General features: G+C 41.7%; 1 protein-coding gene across 7 annotated transcripts in view; it reads right to left on the bottom strand.

Annotated features, from left to right (window-relative positions):
• The window catches only part of LUZP2 (leucine zipper protein 2), a 304,222-nt gene that overhangs the window by 16,197 nt on the left and 262,249 nt on the right, over positions 1-25,776 (bottom strand). For all 7 annotated transcript variants that reach the window (XM_075567272.1, XM_075567271.1, XM_075567278.1 and 4 more), the window contains 2 exons: positions 23,060-23,134; positions 17,852-18,019 (listed from right to left, as the gene is read on the bottom strand). In XM_075567272.1, the coding sequence (XP_075423387.1) occupies positions 17,852-18,019; positions 23,060-23,134 (243 nt within the window). The remainder of the gene's footprint in view (positions 1-17,851; positions 18,020-23,059; positions 23,135-25,776) is intronic.

Raw genomic sequence — 25,776 nt, 5'->3', positions numbered from 1 at the left:
AGGCAATGCATTGCTAATTGCATGATAGCCCAAAGGTCTAGTAGTCATGTTGGTCCTGAAGGTTCAATGTAGTTTGTGATGCCTTTTATTGGATCAAAATTAGAGTTCTTCATAGATGAAATGATTGTGTACCGAGCTTTGGAAAAACCACGGAAGGAAGGAATCTATGATGGATTTAGATAGCTCTGTAAAGCATTTCAGGTACGGAAATTCTAATGTTGTTCTGCTCAAAGGTAACACAACCTAGGACAAGTATTAGTACTATTGAAACTAAAATTGATAAAGTGGAGAAGCAGATTGACAATGTCAATGAAACAGTCAGTTCTAGGGAAACACCAGTACCAGTGCCACGAGTGCAAGCTGCTGTTACTGCTGCGAAGCCCACTAAGTAATCTGCCCAAGGCACATCATAACTTGTCACGTTCAAAAAGATTCATTAATGCTGAACAAGCTCTTTCATTGATAGTACAAGACTCTGAAGAGCTGTTAATACAGCCAGATGAAGAAGAGGGAGAGTCACAGGGACTTGATGACTCTGAGGAGCAGGGGGTGGTTATTCATCCATTCATACAGTATATCACTTGTTGAGAATGAGGAGGGTTCTGATGAGGGTGTTACTAATGTTGTGAAAGACTACGATTTAAGTGGTGGCACTGGAGGTGGTTGGGGTGATGAATGTGATATTACTTCAGATGCAATTAATGATACTGTGATCATTGTAAAAGATTGTGAAAATGCATCAACATCAAGATCAAGTAAATGGAAAACTGCAAGCAGTAACATGCCTACATATTAATTATTTAATAAACATAACCTAACATCATCAACATCAACAGCACGTACATTGATGTCCTCTTCATCGCCCTCTGTTACACAACGTCATCATCACTAGTACTATTGACCAGTCATGATTCATGTTGTGATGATGACCCAGCACCAGCACCACTAGCACTACCAGAAGCACCACAAGCAGCACTACCAGCACCAGCAGTACCACCATCATCACCACCATCACCACCACATACAGCACCCTCACCACCAGCACCACCATAACCGCCACATGCAGCACCGTCACCACCAGCACCACCAGCAATACTAGCACTACTAGCACCAGCAGCACCAATGGCAGCCCCACCTGCATGACATCGTCAACAATCACATTGACACAAATGACATCCCGAGGTGAAAGGACTGGGTAGAGGCACAGATGCTCATACACCACATGTCTAGCCACTGCCCAAGGCCACGGATTTGAATTTGGCAAAATTTGCTGTCGGATTTACTATATTTTTTTAAATCTGGGTGGAGAGAAACCAATGGTGGATTCAGAAAAACCACCTGAATTTGCTAGTGCCCAATCCACCTTCGGATATCCGTGCGCGGATCGGACTTGGGCGAAAAATCCGCGGATTGGATTTTGACTAATTCGCCCATCTCAGCTCCTGGTTCCTACAGCCTCCGGCTGTGAACTCTTTCGGCCCCAAGTAGAGAAACAAATACTTCGAGATGAACACTTTTATTTATTCTTACTCTGGCTCAGAGAACAGAAATAGTGAGCACTGCACAAAACTAACATTGCAGAATATTCTTACTCCATTACTTTTTGCCTGGTTATTATCTTTAAAAATCCCCTCTGGTTAAACACTGTAGGATAACCCAAGTCTCACCCATTACTGTATCACCTGCTATTATTTAGGGGCACGATATATCTCCTCCTAAGATGAACTGGTGCTTCGATATTCAATTAGCTGCAAATGTGATATACTGTGAGTATAGTTTCAAGCAATCTTCAAATGATATATCCCCAGTAGAATTTAGAATGGTTTTTCTTTTGAAGTTTAAGAATATACTTTATCAGATGTATTTATCTAAACCACCCTCATTACAATTCCAGTCATAATACAGAAGCACTATCAGAAAGATAAAAAAAAAAAAAAAACAACAACCAAAGCATCCTGTGCTGAGGGCCGTGAAAGAGAATATATTTAGAGATTTTTCTCTATGTTTCATTCTGGCTGTAAAGTTGATGAGATACGTACCAGAGCTCAACATGCTGAGATATGTCTGTGGATTTATCACTGCAACCTATTGTTTCTTAAAACTGACGGTTTAAAAAAAATTCCGCTCACTAAATCTTTCCTCTGCATTTTTTTTTATCTCTTTTCCAATAAATAAAAGAAGATTAGGTAATTCTAGAAATTAAATAGAAGAGGGGAACTGCAGTGAAAAATGTCTGAAATGTTACGTTCTCACCGACAGAGTTAACACTTGTAAAGAAACAAGATTCAAGAAATCTCACTAGTAAGTAGTGAAAGGATTTATGATTGGAGAATAAAATAGCTAATCCAGTTTAATTTCAAAGACAGTTAATGGCAAAGCAAAACATTGAAGGGCATATCAGCAGCTAAAAGATCAAATTTGCCTTTACATATGTTAAGTTCTTATAACAACATTTTTCTTAAAAACATTTATACAGCCAGTCCTCGCTTATCCGAAGTAATGTATCCCGCAAACCGCCGTCGGATATCGGAGCGTTGGATTGTGGGTCCATGTTAATCCGCGGCAGTGAGCGTCGGATAAGCGGTTCTGACATCGGATGATGCGTCCAGCGGACTGCATTATGCGGCGTCCGATAAGGCGTTCGATGGAGAGCGGACCATCGGATACCGAGGACGACCTGTGTGTGTGAAAAGGCACTCACCAAAAAGAAGATTTACTGTACTGTTCTTTTTAGTGGGTGCCTGTCCGCTGGAAATTATCTGTTACAGTACCCTTGTGTAGTGGTTTACAAAGCACCCCTTACTGTCACTTTGTTGGTGGTGTGTGAGTGTGTGAGGGAGGGAGGGTGAGAGAGCTAGAGAGAGATTTGGGGCATGCACCAATCAGGTAAAACCGAAGTGCTTGAATAAGTGCTTCTATCGAGGAACCACATAAGTACAGTATATAAAAAGACAAAGATCGTTGCACAAAAAATTATTCAAAAAACGTATTTTATTGACAAACTGTAGCTATCCTCTGGAGCCTTTCTCAAGAGAGTTTCCAGAGGGTAGCTGAAACAATGACTCAATAAAAGACACTTTTTAGTATAACTTTTTGGTGTGCTATCTTATACGTTCGTATGTATGTATGTATGTATGTATATCAAATAAAAAGATCACTTGTGAGCACATTCACATGTCTTAGGCAGGTCAGCAACCCTGCCTTTCACCATTATAACCCAGCATACAGTGTTTCCACTGCAGCAAGGGATTCTGGGAAATGACATGCAAATGAGCACACCGTGTCACCTTTTGCCTGAAAAAAACATTGTTACATGGAGCCCATTTAAGCTAATGCTTGCTGTTAACACAGCTTTAAAGCACAGCATGGGAATCAGATGCAAAGCCAGAAAAACCATTCACAGACGTGTTTCAACCTTTAATGTGTCTCATCAGGGTGAAGTTGGTTGTACTGCTGGCTTTGCAATTTTCAAGGCTGTAGGGTTTGACTAAGACATGTGGATGTGCCCACAAGTGATCTTTTTATTTGCTATATGCAATACGGTGGAGGTTTCTTGCTGCCTTTTTCACCCACCATAACTTAAAACGTGATGGTAAACCCTACAGTCTTGAAAATGCAAAGCCAGCAGCTTTTTTAATTTTTTTATTTGAACGTTAGTGTATAGCTTTTGCAATATTTTCATTTGCAAACATACACGTTTGCCCAGTTTAGTTACCATCAAATGGGGAAAAAAAATGTTTTTCCAAATTTCGTCTTGATCCTTGGAATGAATTTCAACTTTTGCGAAGTTTGGATTTTGTACAATAAATGTTAAGGATGGACAGGTTTGCGGGTGCAACCTGATCATTCTACATACACAAAGCTTTCTTTAATTCCTCTGTGTGCTGCCTGTCCTTTTGATTGGACGATCAAAATGGAACGCCTGGAGACGCACTTAATAACCATATTAACTGCCTGAATAAGAATTGGCATGCATATGTTTTCCTAAGCCTATCAGAAAAGGATGTTTCTATGCACCCTATCTTGTTATCTAATGAGAATGCAGAATACAAACCAAGCAAACGTGTTTCAACAAATTATTTTACTTGTGGAGAATCCAATACAATTACAGTATTTAATTGCATAGATAAGTTGATGTCAATTTTGTCAAGTGATAAGGTTGTTCGACTTCAGGAATACATTTGAGGCAGGAATCAGCTGATGCAGTGATTTGTAAATCAAACTATGTAATTATTAGTTATACTGAAGCCTCATGTTCCATTGCAATGTCTGAACGAGGCATTTACACTTAAAATACACTTAATGCAATTCGTTTTTGTTGTTCTCAACCCTATTCCATGATTGATTTATGTAAATACTTACTGTATACAGTTATTCTTAGCCCAGCTAAAAGAAAAACTGTAATATTGACTTGGCTTGTCCTTTCTTATACTAGCCACATAGTTTATTGTAAAATATTTTAGTAGATGGAGAAATATAGATAAAAACAGTTTGTACACCCCCAAAAAAGTCTGCCCTTGTATTTACTTTATAACTGCTCACCTGATCACTGGTCTTTTATATCCGTTTGGCTCTAGTTCATTGGTTACAATAATTGTAGCACTAGGAGTCCTCTAAAACGAATGATTACTTCTATATTTCGTTATACTTGCTGTTGGGCCTCAATTTGCTAACCAATTAAGCGTACAGTATATTCAGTTATTCATTTATGGAACAACAAGCTAAATTAACTGCACATTTAACTGCAACATATTGTTTTTCTCATTGCATTAGCCCTTCAGAACTTCAGAAATAACATTAATTAGGCCAGCATTTACAATGATATAAAAATGAATATATTACAGCGTAGGACTTAACAAGTTCTAGAGAATATGACATTATAACATTTTTAAAGTTAACATGATTACTGACAAGGTTCATGCTTGGAAGCAAAGGGGTTAAGTTACTTGATTTAGTTTAAAAAAAAAAAAAATGAGTTACCATATTTACTAAGTGCTGCTGTTCCATAAAATGCTGTATGGCCCAATGAAGTGAATAGGTTGTAAGAGATGTCTTTAGGAATAGCACCACCTAATAGACAGGGGCCTTAATGTTACAGCGATGATCAATCAATAAAGTCTTTGCTTGGGTCTGCAGACAAGAATGATTTAGTTTCTATTTTCAGTAGATGGTTTCTATTTCGACTTGTTAGGTATGCAAATTACCTCCCTAAAAGAGATATGCAAATAGCTTCACGAAACCTTTGGTGGGTTTTTTGTCCACATGTTTGTGTTTTCGCAACATTTTTGCAAAAGTGCCGACTGTTTACTATTCCTGTGTCCACAGAATGTTGCCACTTGTCAGCATCATTTAGCAACAATGGCGGAACATAAAGCGTATGTAAAGAGCCATGGGACCTTGCACAATGCCTTGTAATGCTTGGTGCATTTTATTTGCTAAGCTTGCCAATTTTTCACAAAATAAAATAGCCAAATATCACCTGGTTCATGAACTTTGTGAAAATGTTGCACATCTCTGCTCCCTACCACGCTGATCATTAACCTTCATATCTTATTGGTAGCCATTCATAATGGCAAGATAGTTTTCTTTTTTTATGAATCATTAATAAATACTGAAAGGCACAGTATGATTTGTTACTAGACATACAAAGTTCTAAATATTTCAACATGTTTAGCAAGAAATGTTTCTGTGTCATTCATGTTGAAAAGGAACAATACATTGGTATGGAATTATTCAGATCATTCATATATGGTGAATAGCAGGTGCAGTGCAGAAACAGTTTCTTGGGACCCAAATGAGCTCATTTGACTCTAATAGCACAATAACCTCTTAAAACAAATGATTCCAACTAATGAGGCATTTTTTTCTTACCGAGAAAGGTCATATTTGATTTGTGTTCCCTTGGTTGTTTGTCAGTGAAAAGTTGATTTGATCTTGGAGAAAACTTAAATCTTTGTCAGGCAGGGCTATCTTTTCATGGAACAACAAGTAAACTATTCTTATATATTGGTATCCCAGAACCTTAAAGACCTCATATGTTTTTTATATTTACTGTCCATAGCTATATGGTTATGTACAAACAAAATCTATGAGGACCTACAGAGATCTTTTGTTGATTTTTAGTGTCTCACTGGTTGATATAAGCCTCACTCAAAGACCTACATTGAGTTTCACTGTGGAGCAATAAATCAGTATTGCTGTCACCCTCCATATTATAGCCTGGCCTTGCCAGGGGAATTGATTGATCCTCCACAAAGCATATAGAATATTGTAGCCATTATCTATAACATGAAGCCCACACACAGTGTGAGGAAGTTCGATTTTACAGCATCATCAGCGTCACGGTTCTCAGCTGCTGTACACATCTCACTCACAGCATGACCGAGTGACGTATATCAGCAGCACCATCGCTAATGCTCTCAAGAGAACTGCAATGGAATTCTGTGACATGGTTTAAGTTGGGAGACTAAAGGTAGCCCATGTGTATGAATCCCCAAGCAGCTATTGCACCACACAAGTCTTGCCTGCCCATGAACACCCAGATTTCACATGTGCGACTTTGAAAGACACCATCAAGATTCAGGCTACAAGAAAGCTTTAGAGGAATGGAGAACAGTTTACTAAATGGGCTTCAAGAAATGACCTTGCCCTCATTTTTGACCCAAACAAAGAAGCACTTTTAGATCTGCTTGTTGGTCCTTTGACCATTCCCCAGATCTCTGTTGGGTAATCTGAACAGAGTCAACATCCCTCGCAGCCAACATAGGCCATCATTATTTCACTTGGGTACTACAGTAAGCTCCCCATTAGAGATAGGTCAACTGCGAAAAAGTATGACAAAAGTGTATCTTTTTTATTTGATTATGAAGAAATTCGATTATAAGTGTGGTCTCCTCTGTGCTGTTCTAGTGAAGTCCAAACTACTGTATGAACCACGTCATTGATGACTTCCTTTTATGTAGACTAGAGGGCAGACTCAGAACCTTACTCACTCTTGGCTGTATGGGTGTTTCTTTGCTAAAGAAGTCTCAAATTAGCTTGTAATGTAATTGAGTCTCACTGACAGAAGTTAGATTCTTTTTCAAAAAAATGTCCTTTTTTTTTGGCCCAAAACGTTCAACTCTTGCTGATTTTGGCTTTAGGAGGTTGACATCACTGGAACTTAAATATTATTCCATTGAAAGGAACCGCCGCTTATAAGAAGAATCTCCAGTTGAGCTTTGCACTAGGACCGTTGATAAAATTGACAAGGAATGATCAACAGGTACAGAATGTCTCATGTTAAAGGAGAAAGCTCGTGCAAATATAGGGGCCTATGCAGTAAGCAGCGATAAATCACTTATCGCCAGTTTATCCCCCAAAAAGCCTCCTGCTATTCAGTAAGCCCCGATAAGTTGGCGATAAAAGAGCTTTTCGGCAATTTTTTTTGCAGAGAAAAAAAATTACCCAAACTTGCGGCGATGCCACTTATCACCACTTATCGCCAGCTTTTCAAACTTGTTGTATTCTAGAAGCCCCAATTAGCTTATCGAGGCTAATCTTGACTCTAGAATTGAGATTTCCTCTCAAAGTAGCCTCGCCAGGAAAAGTTGGCAAGAGGGTGGTGAGAAGCTGTCGATAAGCAGTAAGACGGGACTTTAAAAACAAATGTTTTTTTCCTGCATTGGATTGATGCTGGGAGTCCCCGGAGCTGATATCTATTAATATCAGCACCGGAGAACCCCAGCATCAATCTCATGAAATAAAAATGCATTTACAGTCAACTTTATTACCTTAGCGGCTAACCGCTAAGGCAATGAAGGGGTTAATGGACAAAAGCAGCTTTATTGGGGGCAGAGGGGTTGAGTGAAGGGGGAACCCGGCCCTTCACTCACCCCTTTTGCACCCAATAAACATTACAATATGTTATAAACACCAATACACAACCCACCCAGTGTTCCCCCACATAAAACCATAATTTATTTTTCTATACATAGGATTCATATCAGAGGCCTGCTTCGGAAGCGCCAAACTAGGCGTGAAACACGTTAGAGTGCTCTACCTCCTGTATGCCATGCTGTCTTTTTCATTAAATTGCTTTTAAACCAAGTTCCAATATTGTAGCCCTCCTTGTTACCTGTTCCTGCTTGCCGCTGTGCTCCGTTTTTTCCTCTTCACATTGGATCTCCTGCAATTCTTTAACAAGCTGTCAATTTTAAATACAATTTATATTTTTATAAGGATTTTTAGAGGCACCCGGAGTGGTGAAGTAGGTAAAACAAAAATCAGGAAAAAGCATTCAAATAGTTGGACCAGTGGGAAGTGCACACTTGAAAGACAATTTATTGCAGATAAATGGTGCAGACTTTTCCAGTTGTCTTTAACTTTCAAGAACATAAATGTTCTGTTGTTGCTAAGAAACACTTTACAGAATCCAGTCCTTAAGAGGAGTTATAATTATTCCGTGTGTTTTTGCTGTGAGGTTTGGTTAGTAGTCTGCAAACTAAAATTAAAGTGCATCACTTTAATTATCTAACAGCAGGAAACCCAAAAAGAAAACTGATATGTCTGTCCTAAGAAAAGTACTGTATTATACGGAGTAAGAGTCGGGAGTAAGAAAAAGCAGGAGCAAGGTATTCAGTCTCAGCATTACACCTTTCGGGACTGGTCAGCTGGCGGTGGTTAATTTTTTACTACTGCTCTATGCAACTATTCCTATTCTGTATTGGTAACTGGAAGAAGGTACTGTGTGGTATGAAAAGCCACAAAAGGATTGGAGAAACTCCACAACAGTGCATCTAGATATACTGTATGGCAGGCATTGCAGGGGGTTAGCGTTGCTCCCATACTCTTTACTAGATCAGGTGTTGATGACGTTTATGGTTGCGGATGCGGGCAGTCCAGGTGTGATTTAAAGGTATTTAAATCTTCCATGTATGTTGGATCCATACTATTTCACAAAGTGCAATATCCATCGCGAAACGCGTTAGAGTGGCTCTCTTCGCTTTTTGTATGTGCCATTAAAATTTCTTGTGCTATCAGCACCAGCAATCCAGGTCTGTGTTCCTCGGCTGTGTACCGCCAGCAAACCTTTTTTCCTGGTATGAAAAACCAGACATAGACTAACATTTTCCTGATTGACAAAGCCATTTATAAAATGTGACAGCTGGCCACCACCAATCATTGCTACTGTAGATCAGCATAGAGATAGTATGACATTTATTTCGTCACAGTGTACAGAATTAGGGCCTGTGTTGGGATTGGTATTAAAATGGGGAAGGCTAGGAAAAAGTCTGTTGTTCGGATGCCAGAAAAGCATGTCCCTATAAATGATGCTGCCTTCTAACAAAAATGTATGCATTCCTAATGTCCCTTGCACTGTCATAGGGAGTAGTACCGCATTGCTCAGCATTGGCTTAATATGTATATGTCAATAAATTCTTCTTTTTTTTTTTACAAAATAATGTTTTTATTTTATTTTCCAATGTTGGCATCTCCGTACATTTTTCTTAAGCATATTCAAGATCAGGCGATAATAAAAGGAAGGGAAAAGCTGGGTTAGATGAGATCTATAGAGGATCTCTACTCAGCTATAAATTATCACGTTTTTTGGGGGGGGAAGGGGTGTGTTTCTAATAATCAAACAATACCAAACAAAAATAAAAAGCCGTTTTTGGTAATGCTGTATGTATGTATGTATGTATTGTGATTCCTCCGTCACGTTGAAGGGTCTTATGTCCCATATTCAAGACAGGAAACACTATGTTTTGTTATTTAGGTTTTATTTACAGGGGATAAACAAAACAACAATAGGCCCACCGTCACTTTATGGAAACAAAACATAACAATAACACCTACTCCCCTTGGAGACTGTCTACACATCAGCTCCCTCTCTGATTGGCTAGCCAACTAAACTGATGCCAAGCCCAAAACCCACAGTCCAGTTTACAGATATACTATCTGAGAATATCAAAAGTCCTTATCTGTTTTTGTTGGGGACTTGGCCCCAAGAGAGTACAAGAAATCCCTCTCTGGATCCAATCACCTGGACAGGACAGCCGTGCTTCCACAGCAATCTCACATCCTTGTTCTTGCTGGGTGTGCAACCCAGGCAATCCCTGCAACCAGCATCCGGCAGGCCTGGGGAACTGTGCCAACCAGCTTCCTCCTGGCTGGGGAAAAAGTCTCTACCCCTCTCTGGGGAAAACAATCTCACTGTGTGTCGCTCTGTGTCTGCCTTTTAAACTCCTGTTCATTCAGGAGACCAGCCTGATTAGCTGCAGGCTATAAATGGACAAAAAGGGCAGAGAACTACCCATATGCAGACTTAAGAATGATGAGAGAAGCATTCCCATAGGTAAAAAAATGAAAAACTGTAATGGACCATAATGACATACAAAGTCAAGTAGCCCACACCTACGCGTTTCATGCCGAGACACTTTATCAAGCGCCTCGGCGTGAAATGCTGAGGTGGGTCAACTTGCCTTTGTATGTCATTATGGTCCATTACATTTTTTCTGTTTTTTACCTATGGGAACGCTTCTCACTAATCATTTTAAAGCCTGGATATGGGTAGTGTTCTGCCTTGTTTGTCAATTTCTTGTATTCAGCTTAGAAGCGGAGGCACACCAAGTACCCCAGGACGTATGGGTCCTCAACCAGGACGCTGCACCTCGACGTGAGTCCTTGGCTATATGCGTCAGATGATTGAAGTAAGGTATTACTCATTTATTACTGGCGCTTTATTTTCTGGACATTAAGACGTGTTTAAATCCTTACTGCAGCGCAGCGTGGGATTTTCCCCACTTAAGCGTTTTTCTTGGTGACTTATGTAACGGGTTTCCCCCCCCCCAATCGCAGATTATATGTGTGGGTGCAGGAACATATAGTGTTACTCGGTACTTGGTGCTATACCTGTAGGCTCACAGGAGGGCTGAGCTCCCGCCACGGGGAACCTGGGGCAATTATACTATGGACAACCACTTACATTTGGTGCAGCGCCTCCACCTGCGATGGCTCCCACCAGAGGGGGAGTGGTTCCTCGCAGGACAACACAATAATTACATAGACAGCATGTATATTAACCATGACCTTTTACTAACATGCATATGACACCTCACATTGATAATAACCTGTGTCCCTCTCACGAGGAGACACTAACCGTGACGTCTCGCAGGACGCTTCCCCAACACCAGGTGATCCCAGCCAGTGTCCAAAGAACCCCACCCAATGTCCCGCACTCTTGCAGAGAGTCAATGGGTGACTGCGCAGTCACAATTAAGCTAAGGGTCCGGTGGTGCACTTATGTATTGTAGATACCTGCCGAGCACTCCGGTGCTCGGGTCAGCAATACTTCACAAAGGATCAGTCGGGCGATGCCTCCTTCTGATCCTCCAACCGAACTCCGGGCACGTGGACCGTCAGGGCAGTCCCACTCTGGAATAGTCTCTGCAGACCCCAACGTGGGTCCGAACCGCTCCACAGGATCAGCAGCAGCCGCTGTGTCCCTATCTATCTAAGTGGCACACACTATACTATAGGCCGTCCCTATAGTACAGCAACCTGTAGTGGCTTTGGGGAAACTCCTAGGGGCCTACAGGGGTTAATGACCTGTCCCACTCCCCTAACTCTCCAAGTCCCCTAAGCCTCACTAATCCCAGCGCCTGCAGCAACAAGCTGTGACCCACTGGATGTTGGCAGCCAACGTGCTGCGCAACAAGGTGCCTGCCTGTCAGACCTCACAGCACTGACCGCCGTGACTCTGACAAGGCAGCACTCTAAACTAAGGGCAGCGTCCCTATCTTGGGCCTCCCTCAGCAATTACCCACTACCCTAGTGGGGGGTTGGGGCCTACCTGGGGTGTGGGTTCCTATAGGGCAGCAGGAGCTGCACTCGCTCCCCGCACCCTTCCTTCCCTCACAGCTCCCCGGCTCCAACGGACTAACCTGAGTGACAGGGTCCCTCTCTCTAGAGCAGTCCCTGGCAACACTCTCTCTCAGAGGATACTCAGCTACCTCAGACCCTGGGGGTGCTGGCCTAGTACAGTGAGTCCTGGACTCCTGTACCCTACCTCCTTCCCTGGGCTGCTCCGGTCTCTGACTCACACCTAACGTGGTGCAAGCGCGCGAAATGTATCTCTTTTGCAGGGACAGCTTAAGCCCTATTGGCTCCCTGGCATCACGTGGGGCACGCAAAGGCTCTTGGGATCTGTAGTCCCAGCTCAGAGCCTTCCCTGGTAGGCTAGGGCTTCGCGGGCTTTTCACTACCTCTCCTGCGCCTGCGCAAGCTATCCTGGGCTGCCTCAACCTCCCCTCGGCTTTCCCTGCTCTCGTGCAACTTTGCCCTGTCTCTGTGGCTCTCCCTGCGCATGCGCGACTACTGCGCATGCGCAAACTAAGGGGCAATGGCGGCGCCCTTACCGCCCGGCTCCGGGAGCGCCAGGAGCCTTGAGACGCGCGGGCGGCCTTGGCAACCGGCCGCACGTGTCCCCGGCAACCCCCGAGCCGGGACCTGACCGCCCTCTCCCCTGCCATCGCCAGACGGTGCCGCCATTGGACGCGGTGGCCCCCGCGATCGGTAGCAGGGTGAGGGGGGTGCTGAAGTGCTGGGGAGACCTGGCTACACTTATATACCTATTTACACTTTGATACAGATACCCGAGGGGTGCTATTTGTTGGCATTATCAAGTTCAAGATAAACTTATATCGGTCATTCATTTTCTGAGCACCGCACAGTTTCTTTAAAATTTGATTAGCTGCAGGTGCCGCTAGCTTTCCATAGGAAAGCACACTAGCTGCACTACTTCCGCAGATAGAGATAGTGACTCTATCACAGTATGTATACCGTATCTTTGCTTATATAGCCCCATTAATGTACATACAGTAGAGCTTCACAGCATTAATACACGTGACATAATCATATAAATAGCGAATAATACAAATAACACATAACGGGAAGAAGTGCTTTAGGCATAAAAGTAAAATTTAGGATAAGCTTACAATCTAATTGGTAATTAGGAAGAACGTACAGAGACAGTAGGAAGGTGTTCTGGTAAGTGTGTCTGCAAGGGGACAAGAGCGATGTATGAGGTGTAAAATATTTGTTACCTTTTAGAAAGTACATTTCCTCAAGCAGAGGGATCATCAGTTTAAATGATATGTAAATGTTACATTTCACATAAAAATGTGTTATGTATGAGGCTGGATCAGTAATACTTTGAAGTTGAGATATTTATGGGCAATGCATCAATTTTTGCTGCTGCTTATCAGAAGTGAAAGGATTCACGAGCATTTCTCCAAGGAGAGTTTTATCATTATATAAAAAAAATACATGCACATGAAAAAATTAATAGCCTATAGTGCAAAATGTGTGTGTAAGCCCTAAGGAAAAGAACAGTTCTACATCCATATCAGCTCCAGAGAGCACTAGATCTCAGGGTATATACTGTATATAAAAAAAACAAATAGAGAGAACATAGTGTGATATGCAAAACAATGCAGCATAAAAATGCAGCAACTGTTCACCCTACACGTGTGTGCTTTCCCTACAGTGTGTGGATTTCCCTGGGATCAGATTCTGGAAAGCGATTCTCGTTGCCCAAAGCCGCAACGTCACTATCCGTAAGCGAACTCGCGTGTGCATCTTCTGAGTGGAGTACCAAAGTTGCGTTCTGTTTGACCCTTTGTGTCTGAAAGTGCTTATATAATATATAGCCTGTGTTTGCTTAATGTAACCATGTATTGCCATCATACTGTCGCGGCCGAGTTTATTCGAGCATTTGCCCGGTCTCGGCCGCGACAGTAACCTGGCGCGCGCCGGGATGTCCCGGGCGCGCGCCGAAGCCTCGGAGGAGAGGCCCGCCGATCGGGGCTTCCCCCTCTCCTCTCCGGGTCCGCCGGGTCCCCCGGAACCCCCTGCCGCCGTCCCCCACATCGCGGGACACCAGGGCTCCCTCGGGGAGCCCTGGACGCGCGTGCAGGGGGCGCAGGCACCCGATGACGCGTGACCGCGCATCGGTGACGCGCGGCACGCCGAGGGGATGCCACTAGCAAGCCGGGAAATCTCCCGGCTTGTGGAACTGGCCGCACTCTAATAAAGTGTGCCGCCAGTGTAAATAGAGATGGGAAAAACATTGTTTGCAAATATGGATCCACAGCGGATCGGTCGGTTCCTTTGGTCCACAGATTTCAGCGGATCAATGTCACAAAGGGCGATTCGCGTTTTGTGTATTTTTTTATTATAATTACCAGTACACACCAATGGATTGTATCCAAATCTAGATTTTGATGAATCCACGCGGATTAATATCAACCAAATCGATCCTTGGATTTTATACCGCAAAGCGGATTTTGGGGGGGGGGGGAAATGCAAGAAAATCCGGAAAACGGACATACTGTATTTGAGAATGAGAGGCAACTCTCAATATACAGGCATACCCCGGTTTAAGGACACTCACTTTAAGTACAGTCGCGACTAAGGACATATCGCCCAATTTGCAAACGGCAGCTCACGCATGCGCCTGTCAGCACGTCCTGAACAGCAATACCGGCTCCCTACCTGTACCGAAGCTGTGCGCAAGCGGGGAGACTATAGAGCCTGTTACAAATGCGTTATTTACATCAGTCATGCACGTATATGACGATTGCAGTACAGTACATGCATCAATAAGTGGAAAAAAAGGTAGTGCTTCACTTTAAGTACATTTTCACTTTACATACATGCTCCAGTCTCACTGCGTACGTTAATGCGGGGTATGCCTGTACTGTATTATCTCCTGGTAAAACATTTTATAAATAAACAAATATTAACAGTGTAATATATGAGTGCATTTCCAACACACGTACAGTGAATGGGAGGTATACCTGATTTTCATGTCTCAGACAGATCTGCAACCATAACTTTTTAAACCGAAACTCAAATTCAATTCATAGATTGTAAGCTCATCTGGTCAGTGACTGTGAGACCTATTCTAGTAGCTCTGAATTGTGATAAATTGTGTACTTTATTAGCATGTTTTGTTATTCTGTAAGCCCTTTTCACATGAACAAACCATGCAAAAAAATACTTTTTTTTTTTAGAAGCGTTTTCAATCTGGCAGTGCAAATCCGTGCGGAATTACAAAAATTGTATTTTTGGCAAACTCGCTGTATTCTAGTAGCTCCAAAAAGCGCAAAAGGCTATGTCGCTCGTAAAGAACTTGCATTTTTTCTGGAGGAAAAGGAGGACCATCACCACGCAAAACCTCAATTTCAGGCTTTGGAGGGAGCTAGCACCACCTTTAGGTCATTTTGCTTCTAAAGTAAGTACAGATCAGGCGGTTTGTCACGGTTTACAAGATGCGATTTTTTAAATAGAGAATACTGTTTTTTCTTCACATTTCATTCCGCTTCTTGTGAACAACTTCGGAGCTACTATAATAAGCCCCACAATCTGTAAAAATGTGCTGCGTACCGCGCGCTATGCTGTAATTGTGATGCATTTTGAGTCCTATTGGGAGAAAAGCCCTATATAGAATGAAGTTATTATTATTAAATCCCAAATTAAAACACAGGGAAAAAAAGTTGAACCCAAACCACGGCGAAAGCACAACATTGTTTTAGAATCGTAACTAAAACAGCACTGCAAATGCCCACGCTTAATATTAATTGAAGTGTTACATATAAACACTCATATCTGATTAGTTAAAATGTTGCATTGGAAGGAGAAATAATCTTCAATGGATTAGAACTGTAAAATAACCAGACAGTTTGTTCTTCAAACAATACAAAAATCCATTGTGAGCACTTTCACATGTCTCAGACAGGTCTGCAACCCTGCTTTCACCAGTATCTCCGAGCATGCTATACTTCCACTGCAGCCAGGGATTCTGGGAAATGACATGCAAATAAGCACATAGCGTCACCTTTGACCTCCTGTCCATTTTAACATGGATCGCTATAAGCACATCCCGGCCATATAAACTCAAACCATTTCTTGATCAGAACATATAAGGAAATGTAAGTCTGATACACATTGAAAGTAATTACGTTTTATTGTTACTGTTACATTGCGCTAAAATCTAAATGTCATTATCCAGTTACTATTATATTGTAATATATCCTCTGTAATCATGTATTTATACATTATCCTCTGTAATTCCTTGTTACTGATCTAACAGACATTGTATGATTTCGGAGCTGCATGAACTCAAGGGAAAGCATTGCTAGGGTAGCATTGGCATCTAAAATGATGGATCTTAAGTGATCATCTTTATGTGACAATTTATAGTTAGACTACAGTTTGATTGGGGACTGCATCTTCTGCAAACTCTTCTATACAAGGATACAAACAGACAGTGAACTTAACTGACCACACTATGATCCCAAGCTTGCTAGCCTGCATGCACTTTTAACCCCCCCCCCCTGTACACCTTATTTACTGCAGTCTCTCACCCTCAACCCCCAAATCCCCCAACCAACTCCCTCTGCAAACCCTGAATAGGCCCTATTATTGCAATTCAGCAAAACATTTTGCAAGGAAAGGCACAAGGAAAAGGCACACACTCACTTGGCTCACAACAGCTTGGCTCTCAACTTTGTTCTTTCTTGTGGCCTCATGGAAATGTTACTCTCTCTATACATTACAATCCCCTCCCTCCTGACCCACACCTAAAGTGACGGGGCGACGTGGTGACGAGATTTTTGGTAGTCGTAATTATTTGATTTTTCAGGGGCTGTCGCCTCATGTGACAGCCCATGAACCTGCCTGGTCGTCAGCGACGCCGCTGCAAAGCGAAATACAACTTTCGCTTGCGGCGACGGGTGACATCATGCATCGCGTCGCCATTGCCAGCACTATAGGTGCGGCCTTAGGAACAAATCTTCCCAAAGTCTGCTGGTCAGAAAGCGTATCGCACAACAGATGCTAATGCCAATTATCGACTATTGGGACATAGTATACAGCTTGGCACCCTAAACCCACCTTAACAATCTTGATACCCTCTTACAATTCAATATGCCATTTTGTTCTCCAATGTAACTACAACACACATCAATGTGATATGCTCAAAGAACTAGATTGGTCATCACTTGAGTCTAGGTGCAAAGTTCATCTTTCCCGTTATGCCTTCAAATACTTTCTTGGTAAGCTACCCATCTATCTGAAAAGCTACTCACCCCTACGACATGCAGCACTTATCTGAGATCTGACTCCAAAAGACTGTTCATGGTCCCAAGGTTCAGCAAAGTATCCAGCTGCTCCTTCTCTTACCGTACACTCCAAAACTGGAACAATCTACCGGAGACTCTCACAGCCACCACCAGTCTAAGGCTGCATTCCCATTGGCGCTGACCTCGCTCATGCTCGAGAGCAGTGACGTCCCCAACTCTCTAAGCATGAGCGCCAGGTGTCCTGCCTATTTTACAAGCGCGCACATGGGGGCATTGGGGCCATGTTAAGCCCGCTTTGAACTCACTTTTTTTTGTCTCCTCAAGCGCCAAGCTTGGGAGAGCATGCGTGCCCATGCCCGAGTGCGCTCGCGCCGCGTGAGCGGGGACATCAACATAAAGAGTACAAGAAGTTAAAACAGCAAGCGCCGCACGCACAGCACGCTCAGCACCAGCGGAGACGCAGCCTAAGTTCGTTCAAAACTAAAGCTGTCTGACATTTTAACCTGGTCTGTAACTATTACATACGCCTATAATATATATTATCTTTAACTGTGCATGCGATGTCTTGTATATAATGTATACCCTGTTCACTTATGTAACTATGTATTTGTAACCATGTTACTATTTGTCATTTTAACTCTATGCCCAGGACATACGTGAGATGAGAGGTAACTATTACTTCCTGGTAAAACATTTTATAAATACAATAATAAACTAGAAAGTACCTCTGTGTTTGCCATTTGTAATGGAATTCTTCTTGAATCATTTGTAGCTGGCGATGTCGGCCTCTCTCTTGGTTTTGATGGGATTATATTCATTGTGGGAAGGTGATTGTGCAGAACAGAAGACAGACAGAGTTGCACTGTCTCTTTTAGTGCTTTCAACTGTGACTCCTGGGGAATAGATAGAGGTCAACCACTGCAGGATAGGTTACTGACAACAGTAGGAAACTGGACTTTAATAAGACATACTGTAAAGGAAGACTGCGGCAGAGATTGTATGTATTCAATCTAGTAAATATGCAAATCATACATGTTTCATTCACTGTAGATTTTGCATCTAATGTATCATATAATAATAATAATTATTATTATTATTATTGTTATTATATATGTATTATACATAGAAAAAGATCATTATAAATGTAGAACTATTATTATTATATTATATTAATAATTATCATATAATAATAATAATAATAATAATAATAATAATAATAATAATAATAATAATAATAATAATAATAATAATAATAATGTATTATACATACAAAAACATTATGATAAATGAAAAAAAGTTACATTTTGTTATTTTCAGTGATGACTGTAGATACAGCGTCATTGAATATTTGTGTTGATTACATAGTTACATAGTTACATAGTAGATGAGGTTGAAAAAAGACCTCCGTCCATCAAGTTCAACCTATGCTAAATTTAGACAACAGATACTTTATTCTATATCTATACTTACTTATTGATCCAGAGGTAGGCAAACAAAAAACCCCATTAAGGGGAAAAATTAATTCCCTCCTGACTCCAAGAATTGGCAATCGGATTAATCCCTGGATCAACATCCTTCCCATGTATACTTATTTGGTATATCCCTGTATACCTTTCCCATCTAAAAAGATGTCCAACCTTTTTTTGAACAAATCTATTGTATCTGCTTCACAGTCTCCATGGGTAATGAATTCCACATTTTAACTGCCCTTACTGTAAAGAACCCTTTTCACCATTTGCTGGTGAAATTTCCTTTCCTCCAACCTTAAGGGATGGCCCCGAGTCCTTTGTACTGCCCGTGGGAGGAATAGTTCTTTTGAAAGCTCCTTGTATTGTCCCTGAATATATTTGTATATAGTTATCATATCCCCTCTTAGATGCCTCTTTTCTAATGTAAATAAATCTAATTTAGCTAGCCTCTCCTCATAAGTTAGAATGTCCATCCCATTTATTAATTTGGTGGCTCTTCTCTGCACTCTCTCTAGTTCCATAATTTCTTTTCTTAGGATTGGTGCCAAAAATTGTACTCCATATTCAAGGTGTGGTCTTACTAATGATTTGTAAAGGGGCATAATAATGTTTACTTCCCTTCCATCCATTGCCCGTTTGATGCAAGATAAGATCTTGTTTGCCTTTGCAGCTACTGCATGACATTGGGCACTATTGCTAAGCCTGCTGTCTACAAGCACTCCTAAATCCTTCTCCATCAAGGATTCCCCCAATATATCTCCATTTAATTTGTAAGTCGCCTTTTTATTCTTGTATCCCAAATGCATAATCTTACATTATATGTATTAAACCTCATTTGCCATTTACCTGCCCACATTTCCAGTCTCTCCAAGTCCTTCTGAAGAGAAATTACATCCTGCTCTGATTCTATTACCTTACACAATTTAGTATCATCAGCAAAGATGGAGACTTTGCTCTCGATGCCAACCTCAAGGTCATTAATAAACAAGTTAAAAAGCAGGGGTCCCAGTACCGATCCCTGAGGTACTCCACTCACGACTTTAGCCCAACCTGAAAAAATTCTATTTATGTCCTTTAACCAGTTTTCAATCCAGGTGCATATATTATTACTAAGTCCAACTTTCTTTATTTTGTACACCAACCTCTTGTGTGAAACCGTATCAAAAGCCTTTGCAAAATCTAAGTAGACCACATCAACTGCATTACCCTGGTCTAGAGTCCTACTTACCTCCTCAAAGAAACAAATAAGGTTAGTTGGCAAGATCTATCCTTCATAAATCCATGCTGACTATTACTAATAATTTTATTTTCCATTAGGTATTCCTGAATATTATCCCGTATTAAACATTCAAGTAGTTTCCCTACTATTGAAGTCAGGCTTACAGGTCTGTAATTTCCCGGTTGTGATCTAGCTCCCTTTTTAAATATAGGCACCACATCTGCTTTACACCAATCTTGTGGTACTGAGCCTGTGGAAATTGAGTCCTTGAATATTAAATATAATGGTTTTGCTATTACTGAGCTTAACTCCTTGAGAACTCTTGGATGTATGCCATCGGGGCCAGGTGCCTTATTTACTTTAATTTTTTCAAGTCGCTTATGAACTTCTTCCTCAGTTAACCAATTGGTCATTAATATGGAGGTTGTGGCTTCCTCCTGTGGCGCTACTATTGAACTTGATTCTTCCCTGGTAAACACAGAGGCAAAGAATTTGTTTAAGACCTCTGCTTTTTCCTTATCTCCAATAATCTGCCTACCCATCTCACACTGAAAGGGTCCTATATTCTCTTTTCTCATTTTTTTGTTATTAAGGTTCTTAAAGAACCTTTTAGGGTTGACCTTACTTTCTATTGAAATCCTTTTTTCATTATCCATTTTTGCTAATTTAATTGCCCTTTTGCAATTTTTGTTACATTCCTTATAATTCTGATACAATGTCTCTGTCCCTTCTGACTTAAAGAATCTAAACGCCTTCCTCTTCTTGTCCATTTCCTCCCCTACCTGTTTATTTAGCCACATTGGTTTTGACTTATTTCTTTTATACTTACTACCCAAGGGTATACACTGATAAGTGTGCTTTCCTAACAATATTTTAAAGACTTCCCATTTATCTTCTACATTTTTCCCTGCAAAAACATCATCCCATTGTATTACTACTAGAGTAGACCTCAGTTTATTAAAATCTGCCTTTCCAAAGTTGAAGGTCTTTGTTGAACCCAAGTAATCTGTTTTTTGATCATTTATTTCAAATGAGACCAGGTTATGATCACTGTTACCCAAATGTTCCAGGACTTGAATATTTGTTATTAGTTCTACATTGTTTGATATGACCAAATCCAGAACTGCCCCTCTCCTGGTTGGTTCCTCAATAATTTGGGTCATATAATTGTCTTTAAGCACACCCAAAAACCTGTTCCCTTTTGTTGTAACGCTAATCTCATTGCCCCAGTCTATGTCTGGATAATTAAAATCCCCCATTATGCAAACATGACCCAGTTTTGATGCCTTCTCCATTTGTAAAAGTATTTTAGCTTCCTCAATCTCACCGATATTTGGTGGTTTATAGCATATTCCCACAAAGATCCGGTTTAACATATAAACATACTCCACCTCCCCTTCTATTTGTTCGATCCTTCCGAAAAAGAGAATAACCCTCTAAATTAACTGTCCAGTCATGAGTTTCATCCCACCATGTTTCAGTAATGCCTATGATATCATACTGCTCCCTTGCAGCTATTAATTAAAGCTCCCCCATTTTATCTGTCAGGCTTCTTGCATTAGCAAGCATGCATTTCAGTTTTTTTTCAGCCTGTACTATTATCTTATCTGCTCCTTCCTTTCTGCACCCACTTTGTTTAGTCTTTAGAAGTTTTCTAGTATTATCTGTATTTACTATGGGTGTCTCACTGCTTGTCAAACTTGCACTTGTCCCCATTCTACCTCCATACCACCTTGTATCCTCATCTATTCCATTTAGTTCATTATCTGTTTCATTCCCCTCCCCTCTCCATCCTAGTTTAAAATCTCCTCCAACCTTTTTAGCATTCTCCCCCCTAGCACAGAAGATCCCTCTTCATTGAGGTGCAATCCGTCCCTAGAATATAGATTGCACCTCTCAGAAAAGGAGTCCCAGTGCTCTAAAAACCCAAACCCCTCCTTCCTGCACCACTTTCTTAGCCATGCATTAACCTCCCTGATCTCTGACTGTCTCCCTGCGGTAGCGCATGGCACTGGTAGTATTTCAGAAAATACTACCTTGGAGGTCCTTGCCTTAAGCTTTTGGCCTAGATCCCTGTAATCATTTTTTAGGACCCTCCATCTTTCTCTAACTTTGTCATTGGTGCCAACATGTACCAAGACCGCCGGGTCAATCCCAGCCCCCCCCCCCAACAATCTGTCTACCCGATCCGCAATGTGCCGAACCCGAGCACCCGGGAGACAACAAACTGTTCGGTTCATGCGGTCCTGGCAACAGATTGCCCTATCTACCTTCCTAATAATTGAGTCCCCTACAACCACAATCTTTCTTTGTCTCTGAGCATCCTGAGTCCCCTCTGTGCTGGAGGAACTATTCCCCTGGCTGCTAGAGGAATTAGTCTCCCCCAGCCTTGCCATTTTTGCCCCAACATTCCCAATATCTTCACTCAACATGGCAAATCTATTGGGATGTGTCAGCTCAGAAACGACCTGCCTCTCCCTATTGCCCCTGCTTCCCCTTCTGTCACCCAGCTACCTACCTGCTCCTCACTAACAGAAACCAAGCTACCTACCTGCTCCTCACTAACAGCGCCACCATCTGCACAACTAGTCGAAGCAAGGGCCTGCTCAGTGAGCTCTAATTCCCTTTCAAGATTGCCAATGGCCCTCAATATTGCAAGTTGCCTCTTCAGATCAGCAATCTCTGACTCTAAAGAGACCACCCGCTCACACCTCTCACAGCGATATGCTCCTTGGAACAGCTGCTCCAAGTGCACATACATGTGGCAAGATGTGCATTGAGTGGCATTTTCAATCCTGCTCATTATAGCAACTATGAAGTTTAGAAGTACTAACAGTAAACTGTACTTCAATAACTATACCTTGTTTAACCGCTTCCTTGTTCAAACTGCTTCTGGTTCTAACTGCACACACTTTAAACAACCAGCACTTTAAACAACTGCTTCTGGTTCTAACTGCACACACTTTAAACAACTAGCACTTTAAACAACTGCTTCTGGTTCTAACTGCACACACTTTAAACCACCAGCACTTAAAATCAACCACACATATCTGTCAGTACACGAAAGCTCAAGAATATATACATGGATGTACAGTACTGTATACTGTAGGTTAATTATTCTCATCACTATCCCAGGAAGTCCCAGTAACACTCATATTTAATCAACCCATTTAAAACTAGTTCATCTACACATTGATGGCATACGAGCTGGTCTCAAAAAAGTACGTGTTGCAATATATGGTTACTTTATCAAGGGATGCTTTTTCCATCTCATTCTTTGCCACGGTTAGTTTTTGTTCCAGATCAGTTAGTTGCTGTGCCTGTAATAGAGGAATATGACATAATCTCAGCCATTTACTGTAAGTCAGAGGGAAGAAGAGCAGAGACGTTTCTACTGTGTGTTGGAATGTGCCAATGATAAGTGAGTTTACACCCGGGACATGCCATTGTAATGTACAGGTCAATGTCATTCAATCACATATGCACATTTATAATGTACTAGTATTTAATTGTGTCATTAAGGAATCACAGGTGGTGGCTCAAAATTCTGCATATGAGTTCCTTCAGGACACATATGAAATGGCTCATGGGCTCTCATACTGGTTACAATTTACAGTAGAATGCAAAAAAGTACACACATACTATGGTATGAAATATACGTACCTTATGATAAAATATTTATGCTGTTGTATTGTCTTGTATGTATTCATTTAGTGCACTGTTCTATGCATTTTTACTTCTTTATTAACCTCAATTTGATGATTTATAAGTTCACATAAGACTGAAATAAAACAGTAACTTAAAAAATATTGTAGGTAAGCCTATAAAACACCTTTTCTAACAAATCTTGCTTTAAAATATATATATACTGTATATATACTAATAATAACATGTGCAACATGCTGGTTTATCAGAACAGCCAGCGCCCTGCTGCTGTTATTAACAAATAACACAACTTACAGAGAACATGTTTGCGGTTTTAATAGCTGCAAACCAAAGGACTCGGCTTTTTGTTACATTACCTTTGGGGCAAACGAAGGACAAAAGAACAAAGATATTGGACCAGATGATTATCCTTTTTTTTAATCTAATATGATTGTGCAGCATTGTAACGTTTATGCAACTAAATAACTCTGTAACATCCAAAGTCGTCATTCATAAAGGGACACAAAGCTTGAGGGTCTAAGCTGGATATTTTATTGTTTTTCCAAAGAACATTCTTTTTCTTTTATTTCATTTTTCTCATTCTCACAAAATGGTACATAAACTGGGATATAATGAATAATTCCATTACAAAAGAACTCATTAGAGTGATATAATGCAATGACTAGTGTGCCTGACATATGATCGGAAACACGCTCCTTATAATCTTAAGCTTTTCAGTTTACTTGCTAAGAAGAACTTGCCTTGGCAGATAACATAAGGGTATTTTTGAAGTGATACAGAAAAAAGAAAAAAACAGCGCAAAAAAACCTCATGGTGTAGTATTTAAAAAATATTTATAGAATAAAAAAGGTGATTATTGCACGTACATCAGGATATAGCATATAACAACAGGACATGTTTTGGACATGTTACCACTCTGGGAAACTGCTCCGTGTAGGCTCACTCTCTCTCTGGATGGTCCTCTTATCTTCAATAACCGTCCCAGCAAGAGGTGCGCACCTCATTAGGAATTCACCTCACAGTGTGAGTCTCTGGTCTCCAGCGGGTCACTCGGCGGGAAGTTCAAACCTCTACGTAGTAGATCAATAGCTGCCCAACTGGGGGCCTGGGGGGAAGACTCTAGCCTCGACTAGGTGCAGGGGCCTGCTTCAGGTAGGTTAGCAGTGTTGTCAGCGGGTGTATCAGCTGTACAGAGGAAGCAGTGACGTCATCGGGGAAGCGTTCGACCACTTGCAGTTAGCTACAACGCTGCCAGTCTTAGCCCTCAGATCTCCGTAAACAGCAACGTTATATATATTACCACTAATGAGCGCATTATTTGTTTTATTCACTTTATTTTTGAAGTGAAACTTCTTTGCTGGCGCCTACAGGGTTTTCATGGGGAAAAATCTTTGCGTTGTAACGAAGGTAGGGTCAGGCACACACACACAGAGGCAGCCAGGCACACACACATAGAGGCAGACACACACACACACACACACACACACACACACACACATACACGTACACACACAGAGGCAGGCGCACACACACATAGAGGCAGACACACACACACACAGAGGCAGCCAGGCACACACACACACAGGCAGACACACACACATACATGCACACACACACACACACACACACACACACACACAGAGGCAGACACACACACATACATGCACACACACACACACACACAGGCAGACACACACACATACACGCACACACACACAGGCAGGCAGACACACACAGGCAGGCAGACACACACGCACCCACAGAGGCAGGCACACACACACACAGAGGCAGGCACACCCACACACACACACACACACACACACAGAGGCAGACAAACACAGAGGCAGCCAGGCACACACACACAAACACAGAGGCAGACACACACACACACACACACACACACACACACACACACACAGAAAAAGACACACACAGAGGCATATACACACACACACACACACACAAAGGCAGGCACACACACATACAGAGGCAGACACACACACATACATGCACACACACACACACGCACATGTACACACACACACACAGAGGCAGACACACCCACACACACACACACACAGGCAGACAAACACAGAGGCAGACAAACACAGAGGCAGCTTGGCACACACAAACACAGAGGCAGACACACACACACACACACACACACACACACACACACACACACACAGAGGCAGATACACACACACACAAAGGCAGGCACACACATACAGAGGCAGACACACACACACACACACACCACGCACGCACACACACACACACACACACAGGCAGACAT

This window comes from Ascaphus truei, chromosome 12 (assembly GCF_040206685.1).
Source record: "Ascaphus truei isolate aAscTru1 chromosome 12, aAscTru1.hap1, whole genome shotgun sequence".
In the NCBI taxonomy this organism is placed as follows: Eukaryota; Metazoa; Chordata; class Amphibia; order Anura; family Ascaphidae; genus Ascaphus; species Ascaphus truei.
The sequence above is the reverse complement of the archived record's forward strand: the minus strand, read 5'-3'. Positions and strand labels throughout refer to the sequence as shown.